The 24,062-nt window shown below is 33.7% G+C and overlaps 1 protein-coding gene across 2 annotated transcripts in view; it reads right to left on the reverse strand.

Moving 5' to 3' along the window:
* Nucleotides 1–24,062, reverse strand: part of LOC145683815 (endothelial lipase-like) — a 472,564-nt gene that overhangs the window by 382,137 nt on the left and 66,365 nt on the right. For both annotated transcript variants that reach the window (XM_081755410.1, XM_081755408.1), the window contains exon 2: nucleotides 13,946–14,020. In XM_081755410.1, coding sequence (XP_081611536.1) covers nucleotides 13,946–14,011 — 66 coding nt within the window. In that variant the 5' untranslated portion in view covers nucleotides 14,012–14,020. The remainder of the gene's footprint in view (nucleotides 1–13,945; nucleotides 14,021–24,062) is intronic.

The raw sequence follows: 24,062 nt of genomic DNA on the forward strand, positions 1-24,062 counted from the left end.
TAAATGTGGAAACACCATCTCAATATGTGGCTCCGTTTACGAGTTTGACCTTTTACCTCGATGGTTATTATTCTGGAACTTGTAGTAGTTTATGACCAATTACTAAATGTGGAAACACCATCTCAATTGTGGATCCGTTTACGAGTTTGACTGACCTCGATGGTTATTATTCTGGAACTTGTAGTAGTTTATGACCAATTACTAAATGTGGAAACACCATCTCAATATGTGGCTCCGTTTTCGAGGTATTGGGTTTTAAGTATTTTGACCTTTGACCTCGATGGTCATTATTTTGGAACTTGCAGTGGTTGATAATCAATTACTAAATGTGGAAACACCATCTCTATATGTGGATCCGTTTCCGAGTTATTAGGTTTTAAGTATTTTGACCTTTGACCTCGATGGTCATTATTTTGGAACTTGTAGTAGTCGATGACCAATTACTAAATGTGGAAACACTATCTCAATATGTGGCTCCGTTTTCGATTTATTAGGTTTTAAGTATTTTGACCTGTGTTATGTCTGCTATGTTAAATTAGTGGCTGGGAACGAATGCTTTTATGTAATCAGTTTCGTAGTCTTATGTATTATCTGCTCTGCTGTGTGTTTGTAATTTCTGCTATGTTAAAATAGGGGTTGGAAAATAAACCATACTCTTTTAATGCCTCTGCTATGTTTATTTCGTAGTCTTATGTATTATCTGGTCTGCTGTGCGTTCGTAATTTCTGCTATGTTAAAATAGGGGTTCTAAAATAAACCATACTCTTTTACTACCTCTGCTATGTTTATAGTTAAAAATAGGAGTTGGAAAAAATGGTCATAAAAGGGAATGAATATTATGTAATTTCTGCTATGTTAAAATAGGGGTTGGAAATTAAGTCATACTCTTTTACTAGTTCTGCTATGTTACATAAGTATTCATTGTCTGCTATATTAAAATAAGGGTTGGAATGAATACACCCCTGCTATGTTTCGTAGTCTTATGTAATATCTCCTATGTTCAAACAGGGGTAGAACGAATCTTATGTATTATCTTCTCTGCTGTGTGTTCGTAATTTTATGTATTATCTGCTATGTTCAAATAGCGGTTGAAAAGTGATCATAAAAGAGAACGAGTACACCCCTGCGATGTTTCGTAGTCTTCTGCTCTGATGTATGTTCGCAGTCTTATGTGTTATCTGGTATGTTAAAATAATGCTATGTGTTATCTGCTCTTCTATGTGTTCGTAATCTTATGTGTTATCTGCTGTGTTCAAATAGGGTTGAAAAAGTGATCATAAAAGAGAACGAATATACCCTTGCTATGTTATGTAGTCTTATGTGTTATCTGATATGTTCAAATAGGGGTTGTTGAAACGAATACACGTTTGCTATGTTACGTAGTCTTATGTATTACCTGATATGTTAAAATAGTGCTATGTGTTATCTGCTTTTTTATGTGTTTGTAATCTTATGTGTTATCTACTATGTTAATATAGGGGTTGAAAAATAAACCATACTCTTGTATTAGTTCTGCCACGTTACATATTCTTATGTTATTTCTGTTATGTTAAAATAGCGGTTGGAAAATAAGTCATACTCTTTCACTAGTTCTGCTATGTTTCAATGGGGGTGGAAAATATGCTCATAAAAGGGAATGAGTTCACCCCTAAAATGAAGGTCGTAAAAGAGAACGAGTTTTATGTGTTATCTGCTCTGATGTGTGTTCGCAGTCTTATGTGTTATCTGTTATGTTAAAATAGTGCTATGTGTTATCTGCTTTGCTATGTGTTCGTAATCTTATGTGTTATCTGCTATGTTCAAATAGGGGTTGGGAAATATGCTCATAAAAGGGAATGAGTTCACCCCTAAAATGAAGGTCGTAAAAGAGAACGAGTCTTATGTGTTATCTGCTCTGATGTGTGTTCGCAGTCTTATGTGTTATCTGTTATGTTAAAATAGTGCTATGTGTTATCTGCTTTGCTATGTGTTCGTAATCTTATGTGTTATCTGCTATGTTCAAATAGGGGTTGGGAAATATGCTCATAAAAGGGAACGAGTTCAACCCTAAAAATATGCTTATAAAAGGGAACGAGTACACCCCCTAAAAAGTGCTCATAAAAGAGAACAAATACACCCCTAAAATGGAGGTCGTAAAAGAACGTGGGTTCACGGTGTAAGGTGCTCGATTTCCCAGGGGCTCCTGAGTTGTTCTATTTTGTTCCAGGTCTGTTCCAGGTTGGCCCAGATCGATCCATTTTCTACTACTCCTCTTCAAGAACATAACTGTTAATCTTAGCTTTGAAAATGTTACATAAGGAGTTTTATTGCTATCATTAGCTTGCATTAGGAATTATCGGGTTTATTTTAACGATTAACTTTTACATCGCTTCTGATTTATGAATATTTAAATCGGGATTATCTCCTTAAGGTCTATTAGTGATATTTTAAATCATTTCGAACCAACATTATATAGAGTTAGTCTTGTTATAGGGGAGTAATTGAGACCGGATGCAGTCTACAGGAAAAGTCCGAAAGAATCTTGGTTGACTTCCTGATGAACCACATCTTTCAGCAAGCCGATACCCACATGAGGAAATCTTCGGTTCAGTGTGAAAGCTTCCATAAGAACCAGCACTCTAATCAGTGAAATGTGTTTTGCTATTTTAATTTTTATTCAATTGAAGATACCTAACTTTATTGCTAAAAAAGAAAAGGCATTTATTTCAAACAAGTTGCCATTATAGTTTTCGTATTTGAACACAACACTCATGAAAAGTCATGTTAAAGCGCGACTTGCGCCTGAAAAAGAATATTTATCTGTTTTTAGTTTCTCGTGTTCCCCAAAGTACATGCGGAATTAGTGTAAGTGCTTTCCGCTCGCATTACCTCGGTACAAACGGCTACGGTCTTGGTACTAGCACTTGTTTCAGTTTCCAGATCTCAAATATGTATCTTTCAGCCTGGTTCTATATTTGAATCCGAAATTTCAAATCTGGATAAGGGGAACCAAAGTTCATAGTTTATTCTTGGTGCTCATATTGTGATTTACTAAACGATTATTAAATCTAATTGGAAGGTATACATTTGATATTTTGAGCAGATTGAGCAAAATAAATATACGTAAAAACTAGTCAATACTTTTCTTAACTGTTTATGTTTTCTTAAATGTCAATGACATAGGCATATTGAGGAATTTTAAATATTCAAGTTTTATATTCCGGTTTCAAATATAAATATGTGTGTATTTCATCTCGGTCCTGCAACCGGGTGGACATAGATTCGACATTTGAACTCACATCCTGATCAAATCAGATTTTTTTTAGTAAGGCAAGTATTTGATTTTTAGTGTAGAATGAAGGAGACAAATAGACTTGTCAATATTCGTCTTAATTTTCTGTTTTCTTCTTCACTGTCAGGACTTCGTGAAGTTACTTTCGGCGAACTTTTGATATTCAAGTTTATCACAATTTGGGTGGGATGTGGGAATGAATAAGAATCAAGATCTGAGATCCGAACCCAGATCCGAGATTCGAGATCCGAATCCATATCCGAGATTCGAGATCCGGATCCAGATCCGAGATAAGGATCCAGATACGAAATCCGAGATCCGAACCCAGATCCGATATCCGGATCCAGATCCGAAATCCGAGATCCGGACCCAGATCCGAGATCCTGAACTAGATCCGGATCCGGCCATCCCTATTATTGACGGCATAATAAGTATTATTGCACAAGTGCTAAACAGTAGTATTCAACTAAGAAAAAATATAAATTACGGAATATAGTTCGTCACTTCACACTTTAGCTATTGCAGAGGTGGCGAAATGCCAGATCGGTCTATAGGAAGAGGTGTGTAGTCATCACAGATACAAAGGCACTATTCAGGAGAAAAATTTCGCAGTTGTGTTCTTTGGAGGATTATGTCTAACCAAGCATTAATTCCAGGAAATTGGGCTATATATATGAGGGTTGTAGAGAGGGAGTATAACAATAACATTATACACGGCGTTGGACGGGAATTTTCACTGAAGAAGTTCATACAGAGAGCAAGAATACTGGATGTATTACAATTTTTGAAGCTAGCCCTTGGGTTAAGTTTTTCCAATGGTCCAAACAGGGTTAAAGTTCGTGTGCACTGAAGAGTCACTCACTAATACAGAATCATGAAATAAGATATAATAATGAACACGGAGGGCCATGTTAAAGGACACAACGGCCAACAACCTAATGTGTTTTGTCTATTAAAATTATCTTTTGATTTTAAATTTCAGCAAATAATTTTAGAATATGATAAAATTTATTACCAACTACTTTTGCTACAATTAATACAAGTAAATATACTTCTTTTGATTCAACAGAAGAAAAATCTCTGGTTATAATTGATACAAATAAAATATTCAGGACAAACATACTGTTCATTAAAACATTTTAAATAGCATATTTTATCTTGTCATAAACATCATATACTCAATGAAAAATTTTATGTACTAAATATGGTCAAAAGAAAATTCCAGGTATTGTACACTGAGCGTTCTTTAATAAACAAACGCTAAAATATAACACATAATGTAATCATACTTATTTTAAAACAAATGAATAAAATTAAAATTTATGTTAAACATAACAATTATGATTCATTCATAAACATGTAACAGTGTAAAACATTTAGATATATACCATTACATGAAATACAACTGGTCTAACGCGAGTTTGTCAAGCTCATAGCACATTCTTCTAACTGATTAAAATATTTAAGACCCTACCCCAAATATTTGTTAACTTTTCCGGTCCCCGAGGCAAAGTGGAAAGTGACAGAATTAAACGTTACATTCTAAAAATAATACAGTCGGTACTAAGACGAAAGTTACGTTTCAAACGCCTTACTAAATATGAATTACCGCAAAAGTGGGAAAATTTCTACCATACTTAACATTCAACTTACCTTGGTTTTCGTATTCAACGTAAATATTAGTACAAAGTACATTTGTATTAGCAGTAGCTTTCAGTAGACGTACTTGCTTTTTAAACCATTTCCATTTTTACTTATGGTTTCTCATTATTCCATTTTTGTCAATCTTCGCTTTTGACACAGTTGTTCGCCTTATGGACGTGTTTGGACGTAATACAAGTATGCGGTAATACACCACATCACTAGGTGCCTCACCTCAAATTGATTACTGTTATCTTACCAGAGTGTTAGTTAAACAAAACAAGGGGATTTATTAACTTGACTAATAAAAATTCCAAGTTATCAACTGTACACCACATACACTCTGTAAGAAATTTTAGATATAAATCTAATTCTGAAATTTGGTCAAGAATACTACCAATGATATTATGGTTAATTTAGGATCACACTTGATTGAGAGGTTTAGAGTTACAGCGTTGGTGGTATACATTACCTCGTCAATACAACTTTTTAACTCTGAGTTTTTATACTGTTCTCTTTAGATTTCATCAGCGTATCTTTAGACGGTTGCCAAATTTTTAAACTGTCAACAGAATTCAAGAGTAAGCATATACTTGTGAGTAGAACCATTAGTTCAAATACGTTTTCAGAAACCTTTTAAAACATAGTCGAGGGCCTTTAAATAAACGAAGGAATTTTGTGATTAGTTTTTCTACTACAGAACTCGATTTTATTGTTTTAAAAATGAAATGTTATTTTCTTTTAACCTATACTTAGTTTCTTGTTTCTGATTATCCTTAACATTTCTTTTACGAATGATCTTATTTCTTTTCATGTCTGTCATGACTCACTTATTTTCCCAAATCACACGATCATCTTCACTATTTTCATTTACAACAATTGCAAAAGTTTTAAATTGGGATGCAGATTCTTCTATGTTTAGATACAGATTTGCAAGACCTAGTTCCAAACTACTTGAGTAATTGAGTAAATTACAACTTATGGAATATTTTTTTCCCAAGCTGTGTGACCTTCACTACAGTACGATTCAAACAAACGATTAGTTTCACAATGAATCCTTTCAACCTGGTTGAAAGAAGTATGTTGAAGTGTCACATAGTGTATCTTAATTCCATACTCTTACATCTTTTCTTTCTCTTTTCGAGAAATGAAACAGGTAATATTATCAACCAAACTAGTGTTAGAAATATCTAAATGCGGAAATTACAATGACACTAAAAAGCGTTAAAAACATTTTGTTGCATTGGATACAATGTATAATACCATGTTTAAACATCCATGATTGACAATCCTTATTTATAACCTGATAAAGAGGACACATATGATCCCAATATGTCAATTAGAATAGGTGAATGTTTTGTGTCTACTGTAATGCATTCCATTCGTCTTGTAGAAGTTTCTAATTTCATTTCCTTGTTCACTATACAATCATTAATGAAATTACAAATATCTTTTTTCCATAGTTTTCAAATAAATTTTCTTTACAAACCCAAACGTTTTTTTCCATATTAATGTGCCCTCATTTACAATGCATGTATTCTACAACAATTGGAACTAATGCAGGTGGAATACAATTCTCCATAATCAGGAAAAGGAAAGGAAAATTCTAATTTAAAAGCACACCAAAGTCAAGTGTATAAATTTTTCAAGGCTTCTGTTTTTCATCTTACAGGAGCGATGACTGGGATTTAGAAGAAATTTGACAGTCGGATTATATTGTGTGTTCAAGTTGTTTTTAAATTAACTCCTGTATAATCGAATTTCCCAAGAAATGTGGTAACACTTGCAAATTATTCACCGTATAAATTTCAATTTTGGGAGCTAAAACAATGCGTGACAAGGCATCACCGACTTTATTGTGTTTCCTTCGATATTTATAATTTCTAGATCAAACTTTGCAATTCCAGGCTCCAAAGATTAAACGATTATTCCAGTTCCTGATTTTATGCAAATACAGCAAGGAGTTATAATTCGTATGCACTTCGACATGTTTATTATACAATAAGTGTCCTCATTCACGAATTACGGTTCCTTTTGCTAGCGCTACCTGCTCCGTCGTAGTATGCGAGCGTCTTGCTTTGTTTAGAATTTTATTGTTAAACCCAATGATACGTTTATCGTCAATTATGAAAGTTAGAATGACGTTTAAACTATTTGTGATTAACGAAAAATCGTGATCAAATTTCGGATAGGTGAGAAAAACATCTTGTACCAAGATGTCTTTAAGAGACTGAAAGTTACTTTCACATTCAGGAGTCCAAATCAATTTTTTACCTTTCTTGCTAAGTTCAAAATAGTAGAGGTTATTTCGGCTTACTTGTTCACAAATTTCGAACACCACTTGAAAAGACGTAACACTTTTTGGAATTGTTTCATATTCGTAGCATGATGTAAGTGACGAATAACTTCTACATAAGAAGATCTTTTCGAATACTTTGGGGTATTACAACAAAACAAAAATTCAATGTGATTTTAAAAAATGAAGATTTCGAGTGGTTTGCAGTTATATTAGGTTCAGGCACCTTAGTAAAGAGCTGATCTAGAATCTTAATTGTTCTTGTAAAGAAAATATTGGTATACTGCGATAGTCAATATAAAGTACAAGTTTGTCATAAAATGCATAACCAAACAACTTTTCCGATGCATCTATTAAAGCAAGAGAATTATTTATGTATCCAAATAGATCACAGTAAATCTGTACATGTGTCTCTTTCATAATAATGCAATAAAATCAAGAAATTTTTTGGAAACAAGAATTTGGAAATATGATGACAGAAGATCTATTGAACTAACATACTTAGTACCATGAGAATTTTGTGATAGATCATCAATTTATTCACTTTTAATTGCTTCAACTTAACATGCCTGATCAAGTCGGTCAATCGACTACTATTCTTGGCTCATTTATATTTTTCTTAGGTACACAGAAAATAAAATGGTTGTAAACTGAAACAGCGTTTGTAATAACCCTAACTCCAGAAATGCTTCAATCTGTTTGTCAATACTTTCTTTAATATGATATGGCATCTGTCGTTTTACAATGAGATCAGTAGTATTAACATCTTTGGAATATCCATATTGATTACACCTACCTGGGTAGTCAGTAAAGATAGTTTGGTGTTTTACTAGTAAAGTAAAGAATTGGTGTTTTTCTTCTTCATTTAAATAATCACATTCATGTACCTTTTCACTAAGTTCATTTCTACAGGGTTTCCAATATACAATGCAGCCCGGAGTTTGGAGAGTAGATATTTTTGAACACGAAGAGATACACAAACAATGGCTATACTAAAATAAAGCTTTGTTTATGCACATGCTTTTAAAGTAGGATACAACGACTGAAGTACACGAAGAACAACACAGTGTTGCAAGATGTAAGCGAAGGTTTAAATCATTTTTTTTGCATAATATGCAAATTGACTCAAAACCCATACGTATGGAGTTAGATCGTTAATTTTAGTTTGTTTAGTCGGCGTAGGTTTGAAGATATGGAGCACAAAGGAAGTTTTCATTTCCACCTATAACAAATTGGATGAGGGGTTTCTAAGGAAGAACTAGAAAAATTGTAGTTTTCATAAATTAATACTGTGAATTGGCAATCTTGCTGATGTTTCAGTACATCAAAAAGTGTGCGAAGGATTTGTCTACATTATGCAATTCCTTAAAAGAACGAAAATAATCTTTGAAATTCACATGATAAAACTTTTACTTACATGCACTCGCAACACTGCTTTTCAATTCTATGGGGCTACGTAAAGCAATAGATATACAAGCACAATTTTCGGACTATTCAAGACCCGAAAATGATCATTCGCAGTACGACTAAAAACATTAACACTTCTACTCTTCGTAAAGTGTATGCCAACCTGGTGAAACATGTGAATTAGTGTTTGAATCAGACACGACAATTCCAGCAATTCTGCAGACCTGGTAATTCATTTCTGATAATAGCAGTGTTGTCGGGTGGATGTAAGTAAGAGTTTTATCGCGATAATTTGAAAATTTCTGTTACAATGTTTTCAGGAATAGCATAATGTAGACAGATCTTTAACACAACTTTTGATGCACTGAATCATCAGCAAGTTTGCAAATTTAGAGTATTAATTTACGGAAACTTTGATTTTCCTTGTTCTCTCTTTCAGAAGACACATCCGATTAGTTATCCGAGGAAACGATTTTTTTCTGCTTCATAGTTTCCACAACCTACGCCTTTCTTCTAGTAAACAGACTGAAAATTAACGATAGAACATCCATACGAATGGGTTATCCGTCAATTTTATATGTTTTACAAAAAAAGATTTACACTTTTGTTTACATCTGGCAACACTGTGTGTTTCCTTGTGTACTTCAATTGTTGCATCCTAGTTTAAAAATATGTGCATGAAGAAAGCTTGATTTTGGTATAACCATTATTTGTGTATCCCATTCAGGTTCAAAAGTTCTACTATCCCAACCTCCGGGTTGCATTGTAACTTGGAAACTCTGTAGTTGTTACAGCATGTCCAATTGCAAAAAACACTAACTTTTCAGACACATTGTCGAAACTGATTCCTTGTTTTTCCTACCGAATGCAATGTGCGCCTCTAATTTCCTCATCAATGGAGATATTTGTAAACGTATTACTCCGAAAAAGAGGTTCTTGTACAGCCTGAATAATATTTAAATTTTTCAATCTAAATCTTTGGATCCTTTTCTGAGTTGAAGATGTACATTATTTCGTTAATCTAAACCGTTATTCCACTCTTGTTCCAACTGATTTCTTATTAGAACTAAATTATTAATCGCAGGGTATTCTAAAGGAGAGCGATTACAATCAGATTTGAACTCACTCTTATCAGAATAATTACAATTATCTACAGTAAGATTTACAGTATTGCCAGGTTTACTTACTCGATGAGCGTGTGTCATTTTTTAGGCTGACAATTTTTTTTCCGTGAGCATGGTAATAACTACTTTCTTTCCATTAGAAAATAGCTAATCATTTCTTGAGGAGACGTGAGATAATTACGTCCTGAAAGACGCTCCGTGTTCAGTTTGGATACGACTAGAACCCTACTGTCGAATATTAAATTCTGTATTTCCACACAAACATGAACTTCGCCCCTCACCTGCTCTCTCTGTTTACCCGAATAGTCTACCAGGAAAATATGGGTTGCAGGTTTTAAATTATGAGAAATTATGGACGAAATACGTTTCCACAAATAAAAGCTAATTAGACATACGGAAGCTTTAGTACCTCGCAATGCTTTTATTTGTGTGTTTACAATATTACAGTAACTTTCTGCAGTTCGAGTATCATTCCTTTTATTCATGTTATATATTTCTACTTCATCTTCGAAAGTTTCTGTATCACAGCTGATTACCTTTTAATATTTTTAAGTAACATTACACATTCCTAAAAAAAAAGTAGGGATGAATGCATTTCCATCACAAAGGATATGTATATTACCAACAAATTCAGTAGGATCAAAACTGCTCACCCCAGGGCCACCCTTTATATCTCCTTCTCTTCACTATAAAGCAAAGTGTTTTTAGTAGCATTCGCATAATAATACCCTGTACCGAAGGGGATATATTTGCGGTAAAAATGGGGATTTTTAGTAAGAAAATCCCTTTTCCCATTTGGAGCGGAAATTTCCCGCATTTGATACACTTTAGGGACATTTTACGGACACAGTTGGAAATACTAATTTACTAGAAACATGTTACGTGGGGTAACAACCATGATCCTACAATAAATAGTCTTGACGCAATAGATGATGGAGTAAAAGTCTACAAAATACCTCAATAAAAGCAATTATTTAAAAGGGTTATAACTCCAGGGCTACAGTGAAAATAGTATCTGTCTATAATATTAGAACCTAATATTTTTGTTTCTAAACTCTATACTAATTACTGTCTAAGTGATTAGATATCAAAAGCTGTAATTAAGAGTAAACTTAATGGCTAACTTATAATTTGTCATGGATGTGTATATGTTTAAATTATAATGTCTACCGGATGATGGAGCCCTTAATTATTGTATTATAAATTACTCTAATTAAACTGCCTCGTTTAGTGTAACAAAACTTTCACGACAAAACTCATGTCACATCTAAGACATTGATCTATACAAAATATTGTTGCAAATTTCTCAGAATTTATGACTCATTCAATCTGATGCTATCATTATTACAGATGTCACTAGTGCTTCAATTCATAAAGTCTATTAGTTTCTTTAGTTTTGAAGATACGTCAACTATGCATACCTCATTTAAAACTTTTGAAGTACGAAATAATGATGATTTCAGGTTGCGTTTTGTTATTCTAGTGGTTACAAGTAAACAAATATTTCACTCCAAATATCTGGTAGAGAATTGAAAATATTTGATTATTTCTTTAGTTCATGTCGCCAAACTTAAAAATTGTGTAGTACGCAACAGATATTCACACTTCAATACCGAAAACACTTTGCAATGTGTTCTATCATAAAAGGCTCTTGGAGAAAGTTTGTATCTTAAAATGATTTATATTTATAATTGTTTGAAATTTGAGAGACAACTCTGTATGGCAGGCATATTGATGACATATATTCGTTTCTATAATGGAATGCCTTGAGATTTTTACTATTTTCATAAACATATATAGTGAAATTTGTGTTGTAAACATCAGCTTGTTATTCCAAATTTCCACATCCAAATGTATTTTAACTAGGCTCTATGAGAAAATTACAAGAATGTTTGATTTGTATGTAGTTATCGCTAATAGAACGAAGCTGTAATAAAAGTAGTCTACTGAAATTACAGCTTATTTACTTTTTGATGTCGCAAAATGTTTGTGTAAGTAAAGATTTAATTTTAATTAATTATATTTTCATCTTAATAGTTATCTGGAATTATACATTGTAGTTAGTTAGTTATATTTTAGTACTTATTTCATAACAATATTGTAGTATATTCAATAAAGAGAAATTGTTGCTTTATAAAAAATATCGATATAGTTCTAAAAATTTGAAAGACGATCTTGGGGACATTTTCTTCAGAGCTTTGTAGTTTGTATGATTCCAAAGCTAAACAAGGGTTTAATTTACATTCATTTTAATTAAGTCGTCTTTAGCATCAGTTTTGACAGAGATACCATTCCGCTACTAACTTTGTGACCGAAAATAATAAATAATTTTACAATTTTATTTTTAACATTTACTAGTACGATTATGTTTGTGCAATAATACTGCTGAAACTTCCTTCAAATGGTACAAGATTTTCTCAGTATTAGTGAAGTTTTATTTGAAGGTTATCTGTATATACGAAAACTAGCAACAAGTAGAGTCTTATAGGTAACTGTCTCATTTATTTAACAATTATAAGGATGAGTAAGCAATTAAAGTAAATAATTAATTTCTGGGCAACTATTTAATCGACATATATATTCACAAGGAAAATATAAGAATTTTTGTAAAGTTCAATTAGAATTATGTCAACGCAGTTTCATAGTGTGAAGTGGTAACTGAAATTCAAAATTGAAATAAAGTAAAATTGTAACCAGAAAATAACATGAAACATTCCACATCTTAAATGTGAAGAAATCTAGAGACAGTGGACAGTGAAACTGAAACACCTGCCTAAAATAAAAAAAAAATTTCTTTGGCCCCACCCGAGCTAACTTGAAAGCTATATAGTCACTTTGGGCAACAAGAACCGTGTTCGGGTCCTTGATAGTCATTCGATAGAAGATGGTCGTCAGTAGACGTGTAGAACAACATAATGAGGACAATCTTAATGTCGTTTCTACCTGGTGGATATGTGTCCAAACTTGCAATACTTTGTGATGTCTCAAGAGCGACAGTGTCCAGGTTAATGCATGCACATGACCATGAACGACAAACATCGAGAAGGAGCAACTGCAGGGGGAAATGGAAATTGTCTGAAATGCACATAAGTGCATTCAATCAGATTTTTGCACGAAAATTGAAAGCCTCCATAAACAATCACCTCGAAATAAATATTACATCTCACAGATCATTTTCATATGAGAACACTACAGTGATACCTATATAAGGGCAACATATATGGTAGAATTGGGATACCTAAGCCATTCATTAACAGCACAAATGCACACAGCGTGTTCAGTGGTCCCAGAAACATAAACCCTGAATGTTAGATGGACTAAAATATGCCATATTCTTGGATCTGCAAATCTGCCACGACCCTCTCAATTGGCAGATTTCAACATTCTTGAGCTTGTATAGAGTTCCTTTCAAGAAAAGAATAGGGAAACGTTTCCCTCTGCCACTTACTGTACGTGATAAACTTGTCTTAGGCCTTCAAGAAAAATGCCTGAAAATCCCTCTGCATATGGGGCAAAAGCATATATCAGTCTTCTCCAAGTCACATCTCTGTTGTACTGGCGGTAAAAGTACGCCAACATGTTATTAAATACAAATTCTGGCTTTCCGTCAGTTGTTTCAATTTTAATGTCCACTATCTGGATCTCATTTCCGTTATGCTATATGCTACTTTCGGAGAAAAATACGATTTTCGAAATGTTTCATGATAATTTATTCTCTAAATTGGAAAATTTCAAACATTTTATTCCAGTGGACTTCCGACTATCAGGCATGCCGTGAATGTTCAGATGCCGGGTTCCCAAAAATCCCAAATTTTCGGATAACATTAGTCGTACACTAAATACAGGAATATTGTAATATTTATAAGCAATGTTTAGAAAATAGCAATATTTTCAATTTAAGAACAACGAAACGTGATTTCCTTCTACATTTTGAAGAATATAAACACATATATAATTATTGTAGTGTTGTAGGTTAACATTAAATTGAATTTTAAAAGAGAAACAATATAGTTGCCGGACCATTGTACATTTTCGAGAGCTGGATGCCGAACAAACGGAAGTCTACTGTATATCAAATTTGAAATTAACTATAAAAAATCAAGAAATTTGGTGCAGTGTTTAAAGTACTAATATTGCATTAAATATGAACTTTTATCAAACAATGTACAAAAATATTTTGAAGGTTTAAAGCTTATATAAAAGTACCTGCAAAACGATCAACTGTATTACGACAATCAAGGTAAATTCTCCTTTAGAAATGGTTGTCCTCATTTCTGAATCCTGAAATATAAATGGACAATTTATATATAATTGTCTTCAATAGCAGCAAAAATGAAATCATACGATGTAATTTTTTCAATATTTCTAAATAAATCGGATATACAGGAGAGATTCAATCCCTTAATTAGGTTTTAAGTAATATTTTAACCATTCAATTCAATCGTCATTCCAAGCAAGAAATAGTTTACTTAACCAGCATGACATTTTGAAAGTTTTATTTTACGTTGTCATCAACTAACTGTGCTAACTAAAATTAAATTACCTGCTTTGAATTATTAGAGTTTGGTTTAGAACATAAATTATTTTAACATTTATGAAAGAATTAGACTACATTCTATGTGATTTAAACATAAAGGATAGAAAATTAATAATCAAAGGTCAAAATTATTCTAAATATAAAATGCACTGAACGCATATCATTCAATAACGAATTTCGAGGGTAAGGTAAAACTGGCTCTCACCATGACAAAGCTCTGTTATAAGGAATTTTGGGTTTCTATTTCAAACAATCATGACTATTATGACAAGTTAAGCTGCTTTCTAAACTGAATACTCTCAAAGACTTAGATCGAGTAGAGATAAACAAAACATACTTTTTAGAAATCTACAAGATAATTCGGGAAGATAGTAGATAAAGAGTCATAGAAGCAAATGTTTAATGCATCTAGTAAAAAACGTGCTAGTTTCTGAATATTCTTATTCTTCTTTCTGACCTCAATCATAGATTGATGGGCAACATATAATTTTGAAATTTGTCTTTCCTTGAAAGGGCTGCTTTATAATTTGATACGTCTCTTCTTGTAACTGCATCTAGATATTCTAGGCTTGCTCTCTCTCTTCATGTTTCTCTTTCTGCATTTTCCTCAATCTACACCATGATTCTATCGGATGGCCGAATATTGGTATGTTTCTTCGAATTTTCTATGTTGAATTTTCTCCAAAGCATTGTCAAATTCACACTGTAAAATCCATGGTCCTAATTCAGTTTCATCGACAACTTCTTCCCTCTCTATCTCCTACTAGTTCAATACGTCTCCTTTATAGTTCTCCAATGTATTCCTTCCATCTTCTTGTTGTGTGTTTTTCACTTTATAGCGTTATCCCTTACTTGTCTAGGTAAATGTTTGTGCGTTTTCTTCTCACCGAACTACTTTCTAACATTTCTATATGGGGTTTCCCTATTACCTTCGAAGATATATTCCTCAATTTCCTTGTTCAAATAGCTTATATAGTTTCTTCTGGCCTTCTTTGCATCTCTCTATACATGATTTCTACAACTTTAGTATTCCTCTCCTTTTCTATCTTGAACTGTCTTCTTTCCTCTATCGTTTTCACTATTTCGTCCGTTATCCATGTTTTATAATTGGGTTATGGATTCTCCCCTTGTGTGCTCTGGCGGCTTTCGTAATACCTGAATTCATGGATTGCAATTGCGAGTTTGTCATCATCTGGTAAAGCTACCTTAGACGTCTCTTTGTCTGTCGCAGGTGCAAATTACTTTTTCGTGCTCCAATCTCTTCTTATTTCAGCAATTCATTACAGAAGGAATAACACTTAGCTCATTATAGAAGAGTGAAATATTTTGTGCCTCGTTTCTGAAGCGAGAGTGTGTTATTGTCTTCTATAGCTTGATGTATCACGTACTAGTGATATTTGTTTCAACTCATAGAAGCTAATATCACGGGCTTTACCAATAGCACATTATAACATCACACCTTTCTGGCATCTGGCGATTGATAGTGAGAACTGACAGATTAAATTCACTCTTCATTTGAAATGAATTTGTTTAAAACTATCAGCTAATTTCACACTTACTGCAAGCGAAGTTAATTGCAATCGACTGACCTTGTAAATAAATATCAGATTAAAAACAAATTAAAGGTAAGTATATACGTTTCTTTGTTGTTTCTTATCTACATATTTTCGACATTGCTAGTAGTTAGTATGAACTTAACACATTCTCTTGCAGCAGTGATACAACAATAATACAACACTCTATAGCCGTTTAACGGTTTTACATTCTTCATTTTCAACGATAATACCACACTTTCTATTAGATAGATTATTCTGCACACAGGCTAGCAAGAATAAATGCCATCCATTTGCTGACCCAAAACATGCTTATAAGAAAGGAAACGTATATAAAGATGAAAATATTATATTATGCGATGTTTTCATACTCTTCTTGCAAATTGTCACAGTCCATAAGGTGACATCTGCATTTACAAAACTCTTAAGTCATACAAATTTGCAGTATTGTTTGAACATCAGGTATCTTAGAACTGGATTAATGTATTCAGAAAGGCAATCGGAAAAAAGAATGTGAATATATTAATGCCAGCTTAACTATCCGTGTAAAAATGTACTTTCATGTAGCTCTCGTGTATTTGTACCGTACAATTTACGATTGTAAGAGAATAATTGCTGTAATATTATAAAGAGTCAGTTTTAAGCGGCAATTTCTAGTTGCACATCAAGAGAGAAATCTCAGATTCACAGTAGTAAACTTTCTGTCTAATGTTTCATACTTTCAACTCTGACATATTTACATTACAGCGGAGTTGAAATTGATTTCAAGTAAAAACAATAATATTTTTAATAGAACGATAATTACAACGCATTACTTTTTACGCGTTGTTCTACAAGGGTGAGCTATACACAACATTTCGACATAAAGGTACATACTAGATAAATTATAACAAATTAAAATATGTGAATTTGATTTATCGTCAGGAATGTATGGTTAAATCCGCGTAAACATACATACAAGGATTATTTCCGTTATCAATAATACTGCTTATCTAGACAGATGAAGATCCTTGAGAGAAATCATTGTATTTCACTTCATGGCAAGTACTCAATGGTTCAAGATTTAGTAATATATATATTAAACCACAATTCTCAGAAGTTTTTTCTAAACCTCAATATTACGAAAAATACTACTTTATTCCTAAATTTGTTAATTATTGTTTGTTGAAAGCTAGTGATATATCATCTCATACACTGTGCTTAATAAAGTTGATACAATTTGATAAAATTGGAGGACAAGTAATTATAGTAGAACAAGTAACCACATCTGACGTTTCAACTAATGAAGTGGTTTCACGCAATAAAAGAAATGGATAGCATTTGCTAATGAACGAAATAAATTTCAGGATCATGAGATAGGAAAGTTATGAAAACTTAACATTAGAAGGACTGGGAAAATTTACCCCACTCAGGACTAAGCGGTCAATTTGTCAGCTACATTAGTTAGGAGAAAGCAGGTTATTGGTCATTAATTGGATATCTCGTGTGGTATTGTCTTATATGGCATTTGATTTCCAATTTGCTAATAATAATTTTTAATGGTTTAATTAGTTCATAATAAGTAACTAGAAATATTTTTTACGTAGCATAATACTGTAGAATTTACTTTTACTGTAGTGTTATAAGTATGTTATATATACAGATATGCTATATATTACTACGATAAGGAATACAAATTTTAAAAATCTTAACGCTGTGTAATATTTAGACTAAATTTTGAAGATTCATCTAAAGATGGCACTTTGCAAAGGAAATCTGGAGGTAAATGCTTTAGATTATTGCAATGTTCTGGATTGCTTGCAAAATTATAACAGTCATATGCAACAAATTATTTCTTCACTATAAAAGTATAACTATATTTGAAAAATTTTCAAATACATTCATTTACAACAGAATATCTATCGCGTAGTAACGGACATCAGTTCTCGTTTTATACGGAAACAGTTTACACAAATCAATCACTTTTCTGTCCCATTCTCTCTTTCAAATTGATCACTCAATGTGAAACACACTTCTTACAAAAGACTTGCTTTCTGATTTTGCCGACACACTTCCCACAAATACACTTCTTACTCTCTTGCACAAATCCGTAATTTCATTGTCATTACATAGCAGAATTTGTTATTGTTTTCTAATCTTGCACTGTGGTTGCTCATCATCTGGGAAACTGTCTCTCTTGTCCTGTACATGCTCAGCTTTAGTTGGGCGTTTTCTTTCGTATCAAAAAGTTAAAAAATCGAGAGCAAATATACTATTTCATGAGAAATCCTCTTTTATTATTCCAATATATTTAGTGATAGCGTAAGAAATCTAAAACATTTCAGAACATTTTCCCATTTATTTTTTGTTACGTATTTGTAGCTGTAGCATCTAGTGAGTGGTATTTAACTGCAATAAGTTCACTAATTAAGAATATTCGAATTAAGTTTTGTTTGTAATTTAAGGATCAAGGGGGTGGAGAAATATGTAGTCATTGGGGGGAGCCAAGAGCAAATGTGCGTAGAGACGCCGAGCTTCTAAATGCAGCACTGGTCACTAAATTAATTGGTAGAAATTTTAATGCCATTTAAGACCAAATTTAGTCCTAGCCGTGGCAGTATCCGTTTGCTGTCCTAGGAGGAATGAAAGCGGCTGACATCAAAATTATAAAAAAGACCGACATTTGTGTCGAATCTATACTTTTGGTGATCGCTTAGATAAAGAATGGCACTCCAGATGCCATGTAAATTAAGCCCCCATTAGCACCCTGAAGGTGTGTGTGAAATTTGTGATATGTAGAAGTAATTGGAAATGACCAATGTTAGTATCCAATAAATATCTTTCGTGGTCCCCAAGTTCATTGGGAGCAGTTCTGATGATCCTTAAGTTCAACTTCCAGTAGGAGTAAGATCCCCCAGCACATCTAATAAGGAGAGTCAAAGGGAGTAACATATACAATGATTCAAAACGACCGATATTAGTGTAGAGTCCGTGGTTTCGTTATCGCCGAGATAAATAGCAACACTTTGAACGAAGATGTCAGCCTGATTTTGAATTTACAGGGGCAGCATCGAAGGCATTGCTCGCAGAGCTCTAAGTACTTTAATATTTCTGTATAAATGAATATTCCAGCGTATATCTGGAATGTCTGGGACAAACTTTACCAAACTTGGGGGACATATTACTTACAATCTAAGAAGAAAATATTGCAGTAGTATGAACTTATGGAAGTTAGGAGTTGTGACATGTAAAAATAATGTAAGAGTACTGATCTTAGTGTTTTATCCATATTTTTTTCGGTCGTTGAGATGGATAGTGATGTCCCCAATGGAGTTTACATTTAAATTCATCCCCATCTTCACAAGATGATGGCCTTGGAGAGCTAAAAATAAAATATCAAAAATTACTTAGATATCTTTCGAATAGTTTGTCATAGTTTTCGGGATGAAAAAGCGCCTCTAATAGCTTTGGAAAGTAAGTTTACCCACTTCAAGATGGCCTTTCTAATCATATCAATTTATCACCTTAAGAAGAAATTTCCATTTCAACTATGATTTTAAGCCAACCTTCGTTATGTGGATGTATATTTCGTCTTTTAAATGTAATAAGTCATGTTAAAATCAAAGATGGAGTGGGTCAATGGTTCGGTTGGTAAGTGGGTGAAATGAGTTAAATTTTGTAAGTGGGTCAGTGGGTCGTGGGTCAAAAGCACATGTCCTACTGCGAAACACCACTCCCCGTGACTCACACTGACCCACCGAGTCACCACTCTTTTCGTCCAAAGCTATTTTGTCCAATGAACATTTCGTCCAGAGACATTTAATCCAAAGACATTTGGTCGAGGGTCACTTGGTCCAAAGGACAATTTGTCCAAACGACATTTCATCCAATATACAATTAGCCCAAAAGACATTTCTTCCAAAAGAGAATTGTTTTAAACGACATGTCGTCCAAAATACAATTGGTCCAAAGGACATTTCATAGAAAAGACATTTGGTTCAAAGGACATTTCGTCCAAAGGACAATTGGTCGAAGGAACATTTTGTCCAAGGATGTTTAGTTAAAGCACGTTTCGTCCAAAGAACATTTGGTCCGGTAACGCTTGGGGGTACGGTGTTGGTTTCTATTAGAAGAGTAAAAGTGATGCATATTACATTACGAATCAGTAGCTTCTTACTTCTAAAGAAAATTTGAAATAGAGACTTAGTCCGCAATTTTCGATAGAACAAATAATAATGCTGGGATATTCAGAAAAATATAAAAGCCTGAAAATAAAATGGCCGAACAACAGAAATGAGGGAAATGTTGCAGTGTGAAGTATGTTGCTGTTATAACTGCTAACATGACATCTAAAATTTTGATGTTGTGAATGATATAAATAATATAAGTACCGGTAATTAAATTAATGGAGTTTAAATTTGAGTAAGTGAAATATTATGTATTCAAACCCTTGTGTTAGAAAAGTGAAAAATATGCCATGTATCTTTGAAGAAATACCGGGAATAAAAATACACATGTGTAGAATATATTCTTAGTGTCCAAAGATAATAATCTTAAACAGTCACATTCTTGGCTGCAACATTGTGTAAAGTGATTGACAAATATAAGATGAAAGTTGGGACATTTCGTGTAGAATATACGTAACTTTTCACGTTTACCACAAGTCTGGTTTCCATTCGTAGACTATTCATAGTGTGTAACTTCGGCAGACGTTTCTATATAACTAGTGAGTTGTATGACAAGCAAAATTGTGAACTTTTCTTGTATATTTATTTCAGTGTTACTCCTTATGCAAATACAGTATAAACTTTTGCTTTCATATTAATTTTCTCGGTACAGTAAAGTACATTTAAGATATCCATTGCAAAGTCTCAAACCAAATACAAGATTCACATAAAAATGCGGAAGCAATGTTGTCCACAAATGAAGAGGGAATTTGCTCTTCAAACGGTTGTTTATCATTTCGGGAGGAGGTGAGTTCCTTAACCAACGAAGCTACAACTCTATTTCTGCGAAGCTAAACTGTATTTTGTAAAACTATTAATGAAAGCAAAGAAAGGTCGCCATTTAGTTTTCAGGCGTTTATGTTTTTTTCTGAATATCTTAGCATATATTTGATCTATCGAATTGAAAATTGCGGAATAAATCTCTATTTCAACATGCTCTTTCTCTCTCTCACACTCTCTAAAACTTCCCAAGGGTAACACTCCAATTTTGATAAAAATTTGGCCGGTAGACACTACAGATAAAGTAAATGAAAATGGTTTTAGGGGGCAAAAGCCCTCACCCAAAATTTTGAAATTTGTCGCCCGAAAGGAAAAAAGAAGTGAACCGAAATGAATGAAATTGTGCACAAATATTGTAGACGAAAAATGTTGGAATACGGGTTTCGTATTTTCCTGGAAAGAATGGTTGGGTGGGGCGCGGACCCTTCCAAACCTTTGCTCATTGAATATGAAAAGTGCTGGTAACAGTACCTCAAATGTATAGAAAGGACATGAAGAATTCCAACGAAACTTTGTGTATGGACAATACGCAAAAAGTGAATGAACAGCGATTTTTATTTTCTGCGGAAAAATGGTTATAGGGTGCACAGATATTGTAGACGAAAAATGAAGTAATACTTGTTTCGTATTTCCCTGAAAAGAATAAAAACTGTTGTGCGGACTGAGGCGTTCAGAGGCGAAAGGTGTGGACCGAAGCGAATGAAATTGTATCTAGATATTGGATACGTAAAATAAGGCCTTTCGTGTTTCACAAGTGTAGTGTCTCCATCGGATTTCTTCAAATTTGGCCTATCAACAACAACCACAAACAGTATAGTGTATATTATAGTATTTCAGGAGTCGCCTTTAACCCTTACAATGTTTTTCCGCTTAAACAAAGATACGTGTCGATTAATTTCCTGTTTGCTGTTGATGTGCCACATTTCAAGCAAAACGGATAGGGATACTTGCGAGACACGAAAGGCCTTCTTTTACATAGGGACTCTAAAATATCTACCCACAATTTCATTTGCTTTGGTCCACTACTTCCTGTGCTATTACGGTAATATTTACTTTCTTTTCAGAGGATGCCTAGGACCCAACACAGTTTTTCCGCAAAAAATAAAAGACGTTTTTTTATTGTTTTGCGAATTGTCCCTATACGAACTTTCGTTGCAATTCTTTATACTCTTTAAGAACTTCTGACGTATAATTATTTGCACTTTTGACATTTTGTAATCAACGGTTTAAAAGTTCCATGATATACGCTACCTCTTTTTTTTCAGGAAATTACGAAACCTAATTACCTCAATTTACGTCTAAGATATGTGTGCACAGTGTCATTCAATTCTGTGAACTTCTTGCTTTTTACGCCTCAAATTTCAAAATTTTGGGTGGTGCATTGTGTTCCTTACAACCGTTTTTTATTGTTTGCGGAAAGTAAACCCGCATTCTTTTTTGCGTATTATCCCTACACAATATGGCATTTTAATTCTTCATGTTCTTTAAGCACTTCTGACATACTGTTATTAGCACTTTTGATATTCACGATCAAAGTTTTGTAGGTGTCTGTGTTTTACCCAAACCTTTTTCTTTTTTTCTGGAAAATACGAAACCCGTATTTCCTCGTTTTATGTCTACAATATCTCTGCACAATTTCATTCACTTTGGTTCATTCCTTCTTGTCTTTTGGGCCTTAAGTTTCAAACTTTTGGATGTTGGCTCTTGCCTCTCGAGACCGTTCTTCCGCAGAAAATAAAAAGGCGGTATTTGTTTACTTTTTGCGTATTTTCCATACTCAAAGTTTCGTTGCAATTCTTCATGTCATTTACACACATCTGACATACTGTTATTAGCACTTTTGAAATTTCGTGGTGAAAGGTTTGGAGGGGTCCGTGCCCACCCAACCGCATTTCCAGGCAAATGCGAAACAGGTATTCCATCATTTTACGTCTGCGATATCTGTGCCCAAATTCATTCACTTCGATCCAGTTCTTCTTGCCTTTCGGGCGTCAACTTTCAAAATTGTCTTTTGACCCCGTAAAACCAATTTCCCGACAAAAAACACGTATTCGTTTCTTTTATGTGTAGTATCAAATAAATTTTATCAAAATCGGAGTGTTATACTTTGGAATCGGGGGTATAACTTGTGAGTCATAATGTTATATGCATCACTATTACTCTTTTAATAGAAACAAACCCTTGACCCTCTATCGTTACCGGACCAAATGTTCTTTGGACGAAATGTGCTTTGAACTATTCATCCCTGGATGAAATGTCCCTTCGACCAATTGTCTTTTGGACGAAATGTCCCTTGCATCAAATTTCTTCTGGACTAAATGTCCTTTGGACCAATAGCCTTTTGGACGAAATGTCGTTTGGACCAAATACCTTTCGGAAAAAATGTACTTTGGATCAATAGTGTTTTGGAGGAAATGTCCTTTGGACGAAATGTCTCTTGAACCAATTGGTTTGTGGACGAAATGTCACTTGGACCAAATGTCTTTTGGACCAATTGTCTTTCTGACAAAATGTCCCTGGACCAAATGCGTTTGGACTAAATATATCTGGACAAAATTTCCTTTGGACGAAACGACCCCCAACCGCCCACCGACCCACTCCGTCAATGCATTGTAGACAGAATTTTCTGAACACTGGTGAGCTTGTCTACGTTCTACTTTCAAGGACTCTATTTTTCTTCTCTTTTTAATTTATTTCTAATGAATCAAGGTCAGGCCGTTTGGATTTTGATATTTGCAATTGTAAGAGTGGCAATAGAAATAGGAGTTCGATTTTGAGATACAGCTTGTGAGCTTTCAGAGGAGCTAACTACTAGAAAAAAATCACCTCTAATATATGAATTATTATACGTAGTATAAAAAAATGAAAATAACTATATCTGCGTGATTGTTATAATAATTGCTCAAGTTGGTGTTTAATATATGGAGCGTTGAGACCATAAGGCAATTAAGCCATAAAGTTGTAAGAAAAACGGACATAAAATTTGTATTTCAAGCTTAATTACATGGACATTTTAAATTAGTACGGCAATCTTAATTATATTGGAATATGTTTTTTCCTTTTTTACGTTGGTCTACTTTATCTTGATTTGATACTTTCAAATTTCATCCAGTTTTGGTGTGATGGGTTAGTGGTAGAGCGTTCACCTCCGATGCTTCGGGTCCCTGGTTCGATTCCAGCTCGCGCCGTGTGGACTTTGTGGTGGACAAACAGCGTACTCGTGGGTTTAGTCGTTGTACTCCCGTTTC

The sequence above is a fragment of the Thermobia domestica genome, chromosome 4 (genome assembly GCF_964235325.1).
Source record: "Thermobia domestica chromosome 4, izTheDome1.hap1.1, whole genome shotgun sequence".
NCBI lineage: Eukaryota > Metazoa > Arthropoda > Insecta > Zygentoma > Lepismatidae > Thermobia > Thermobia domestica.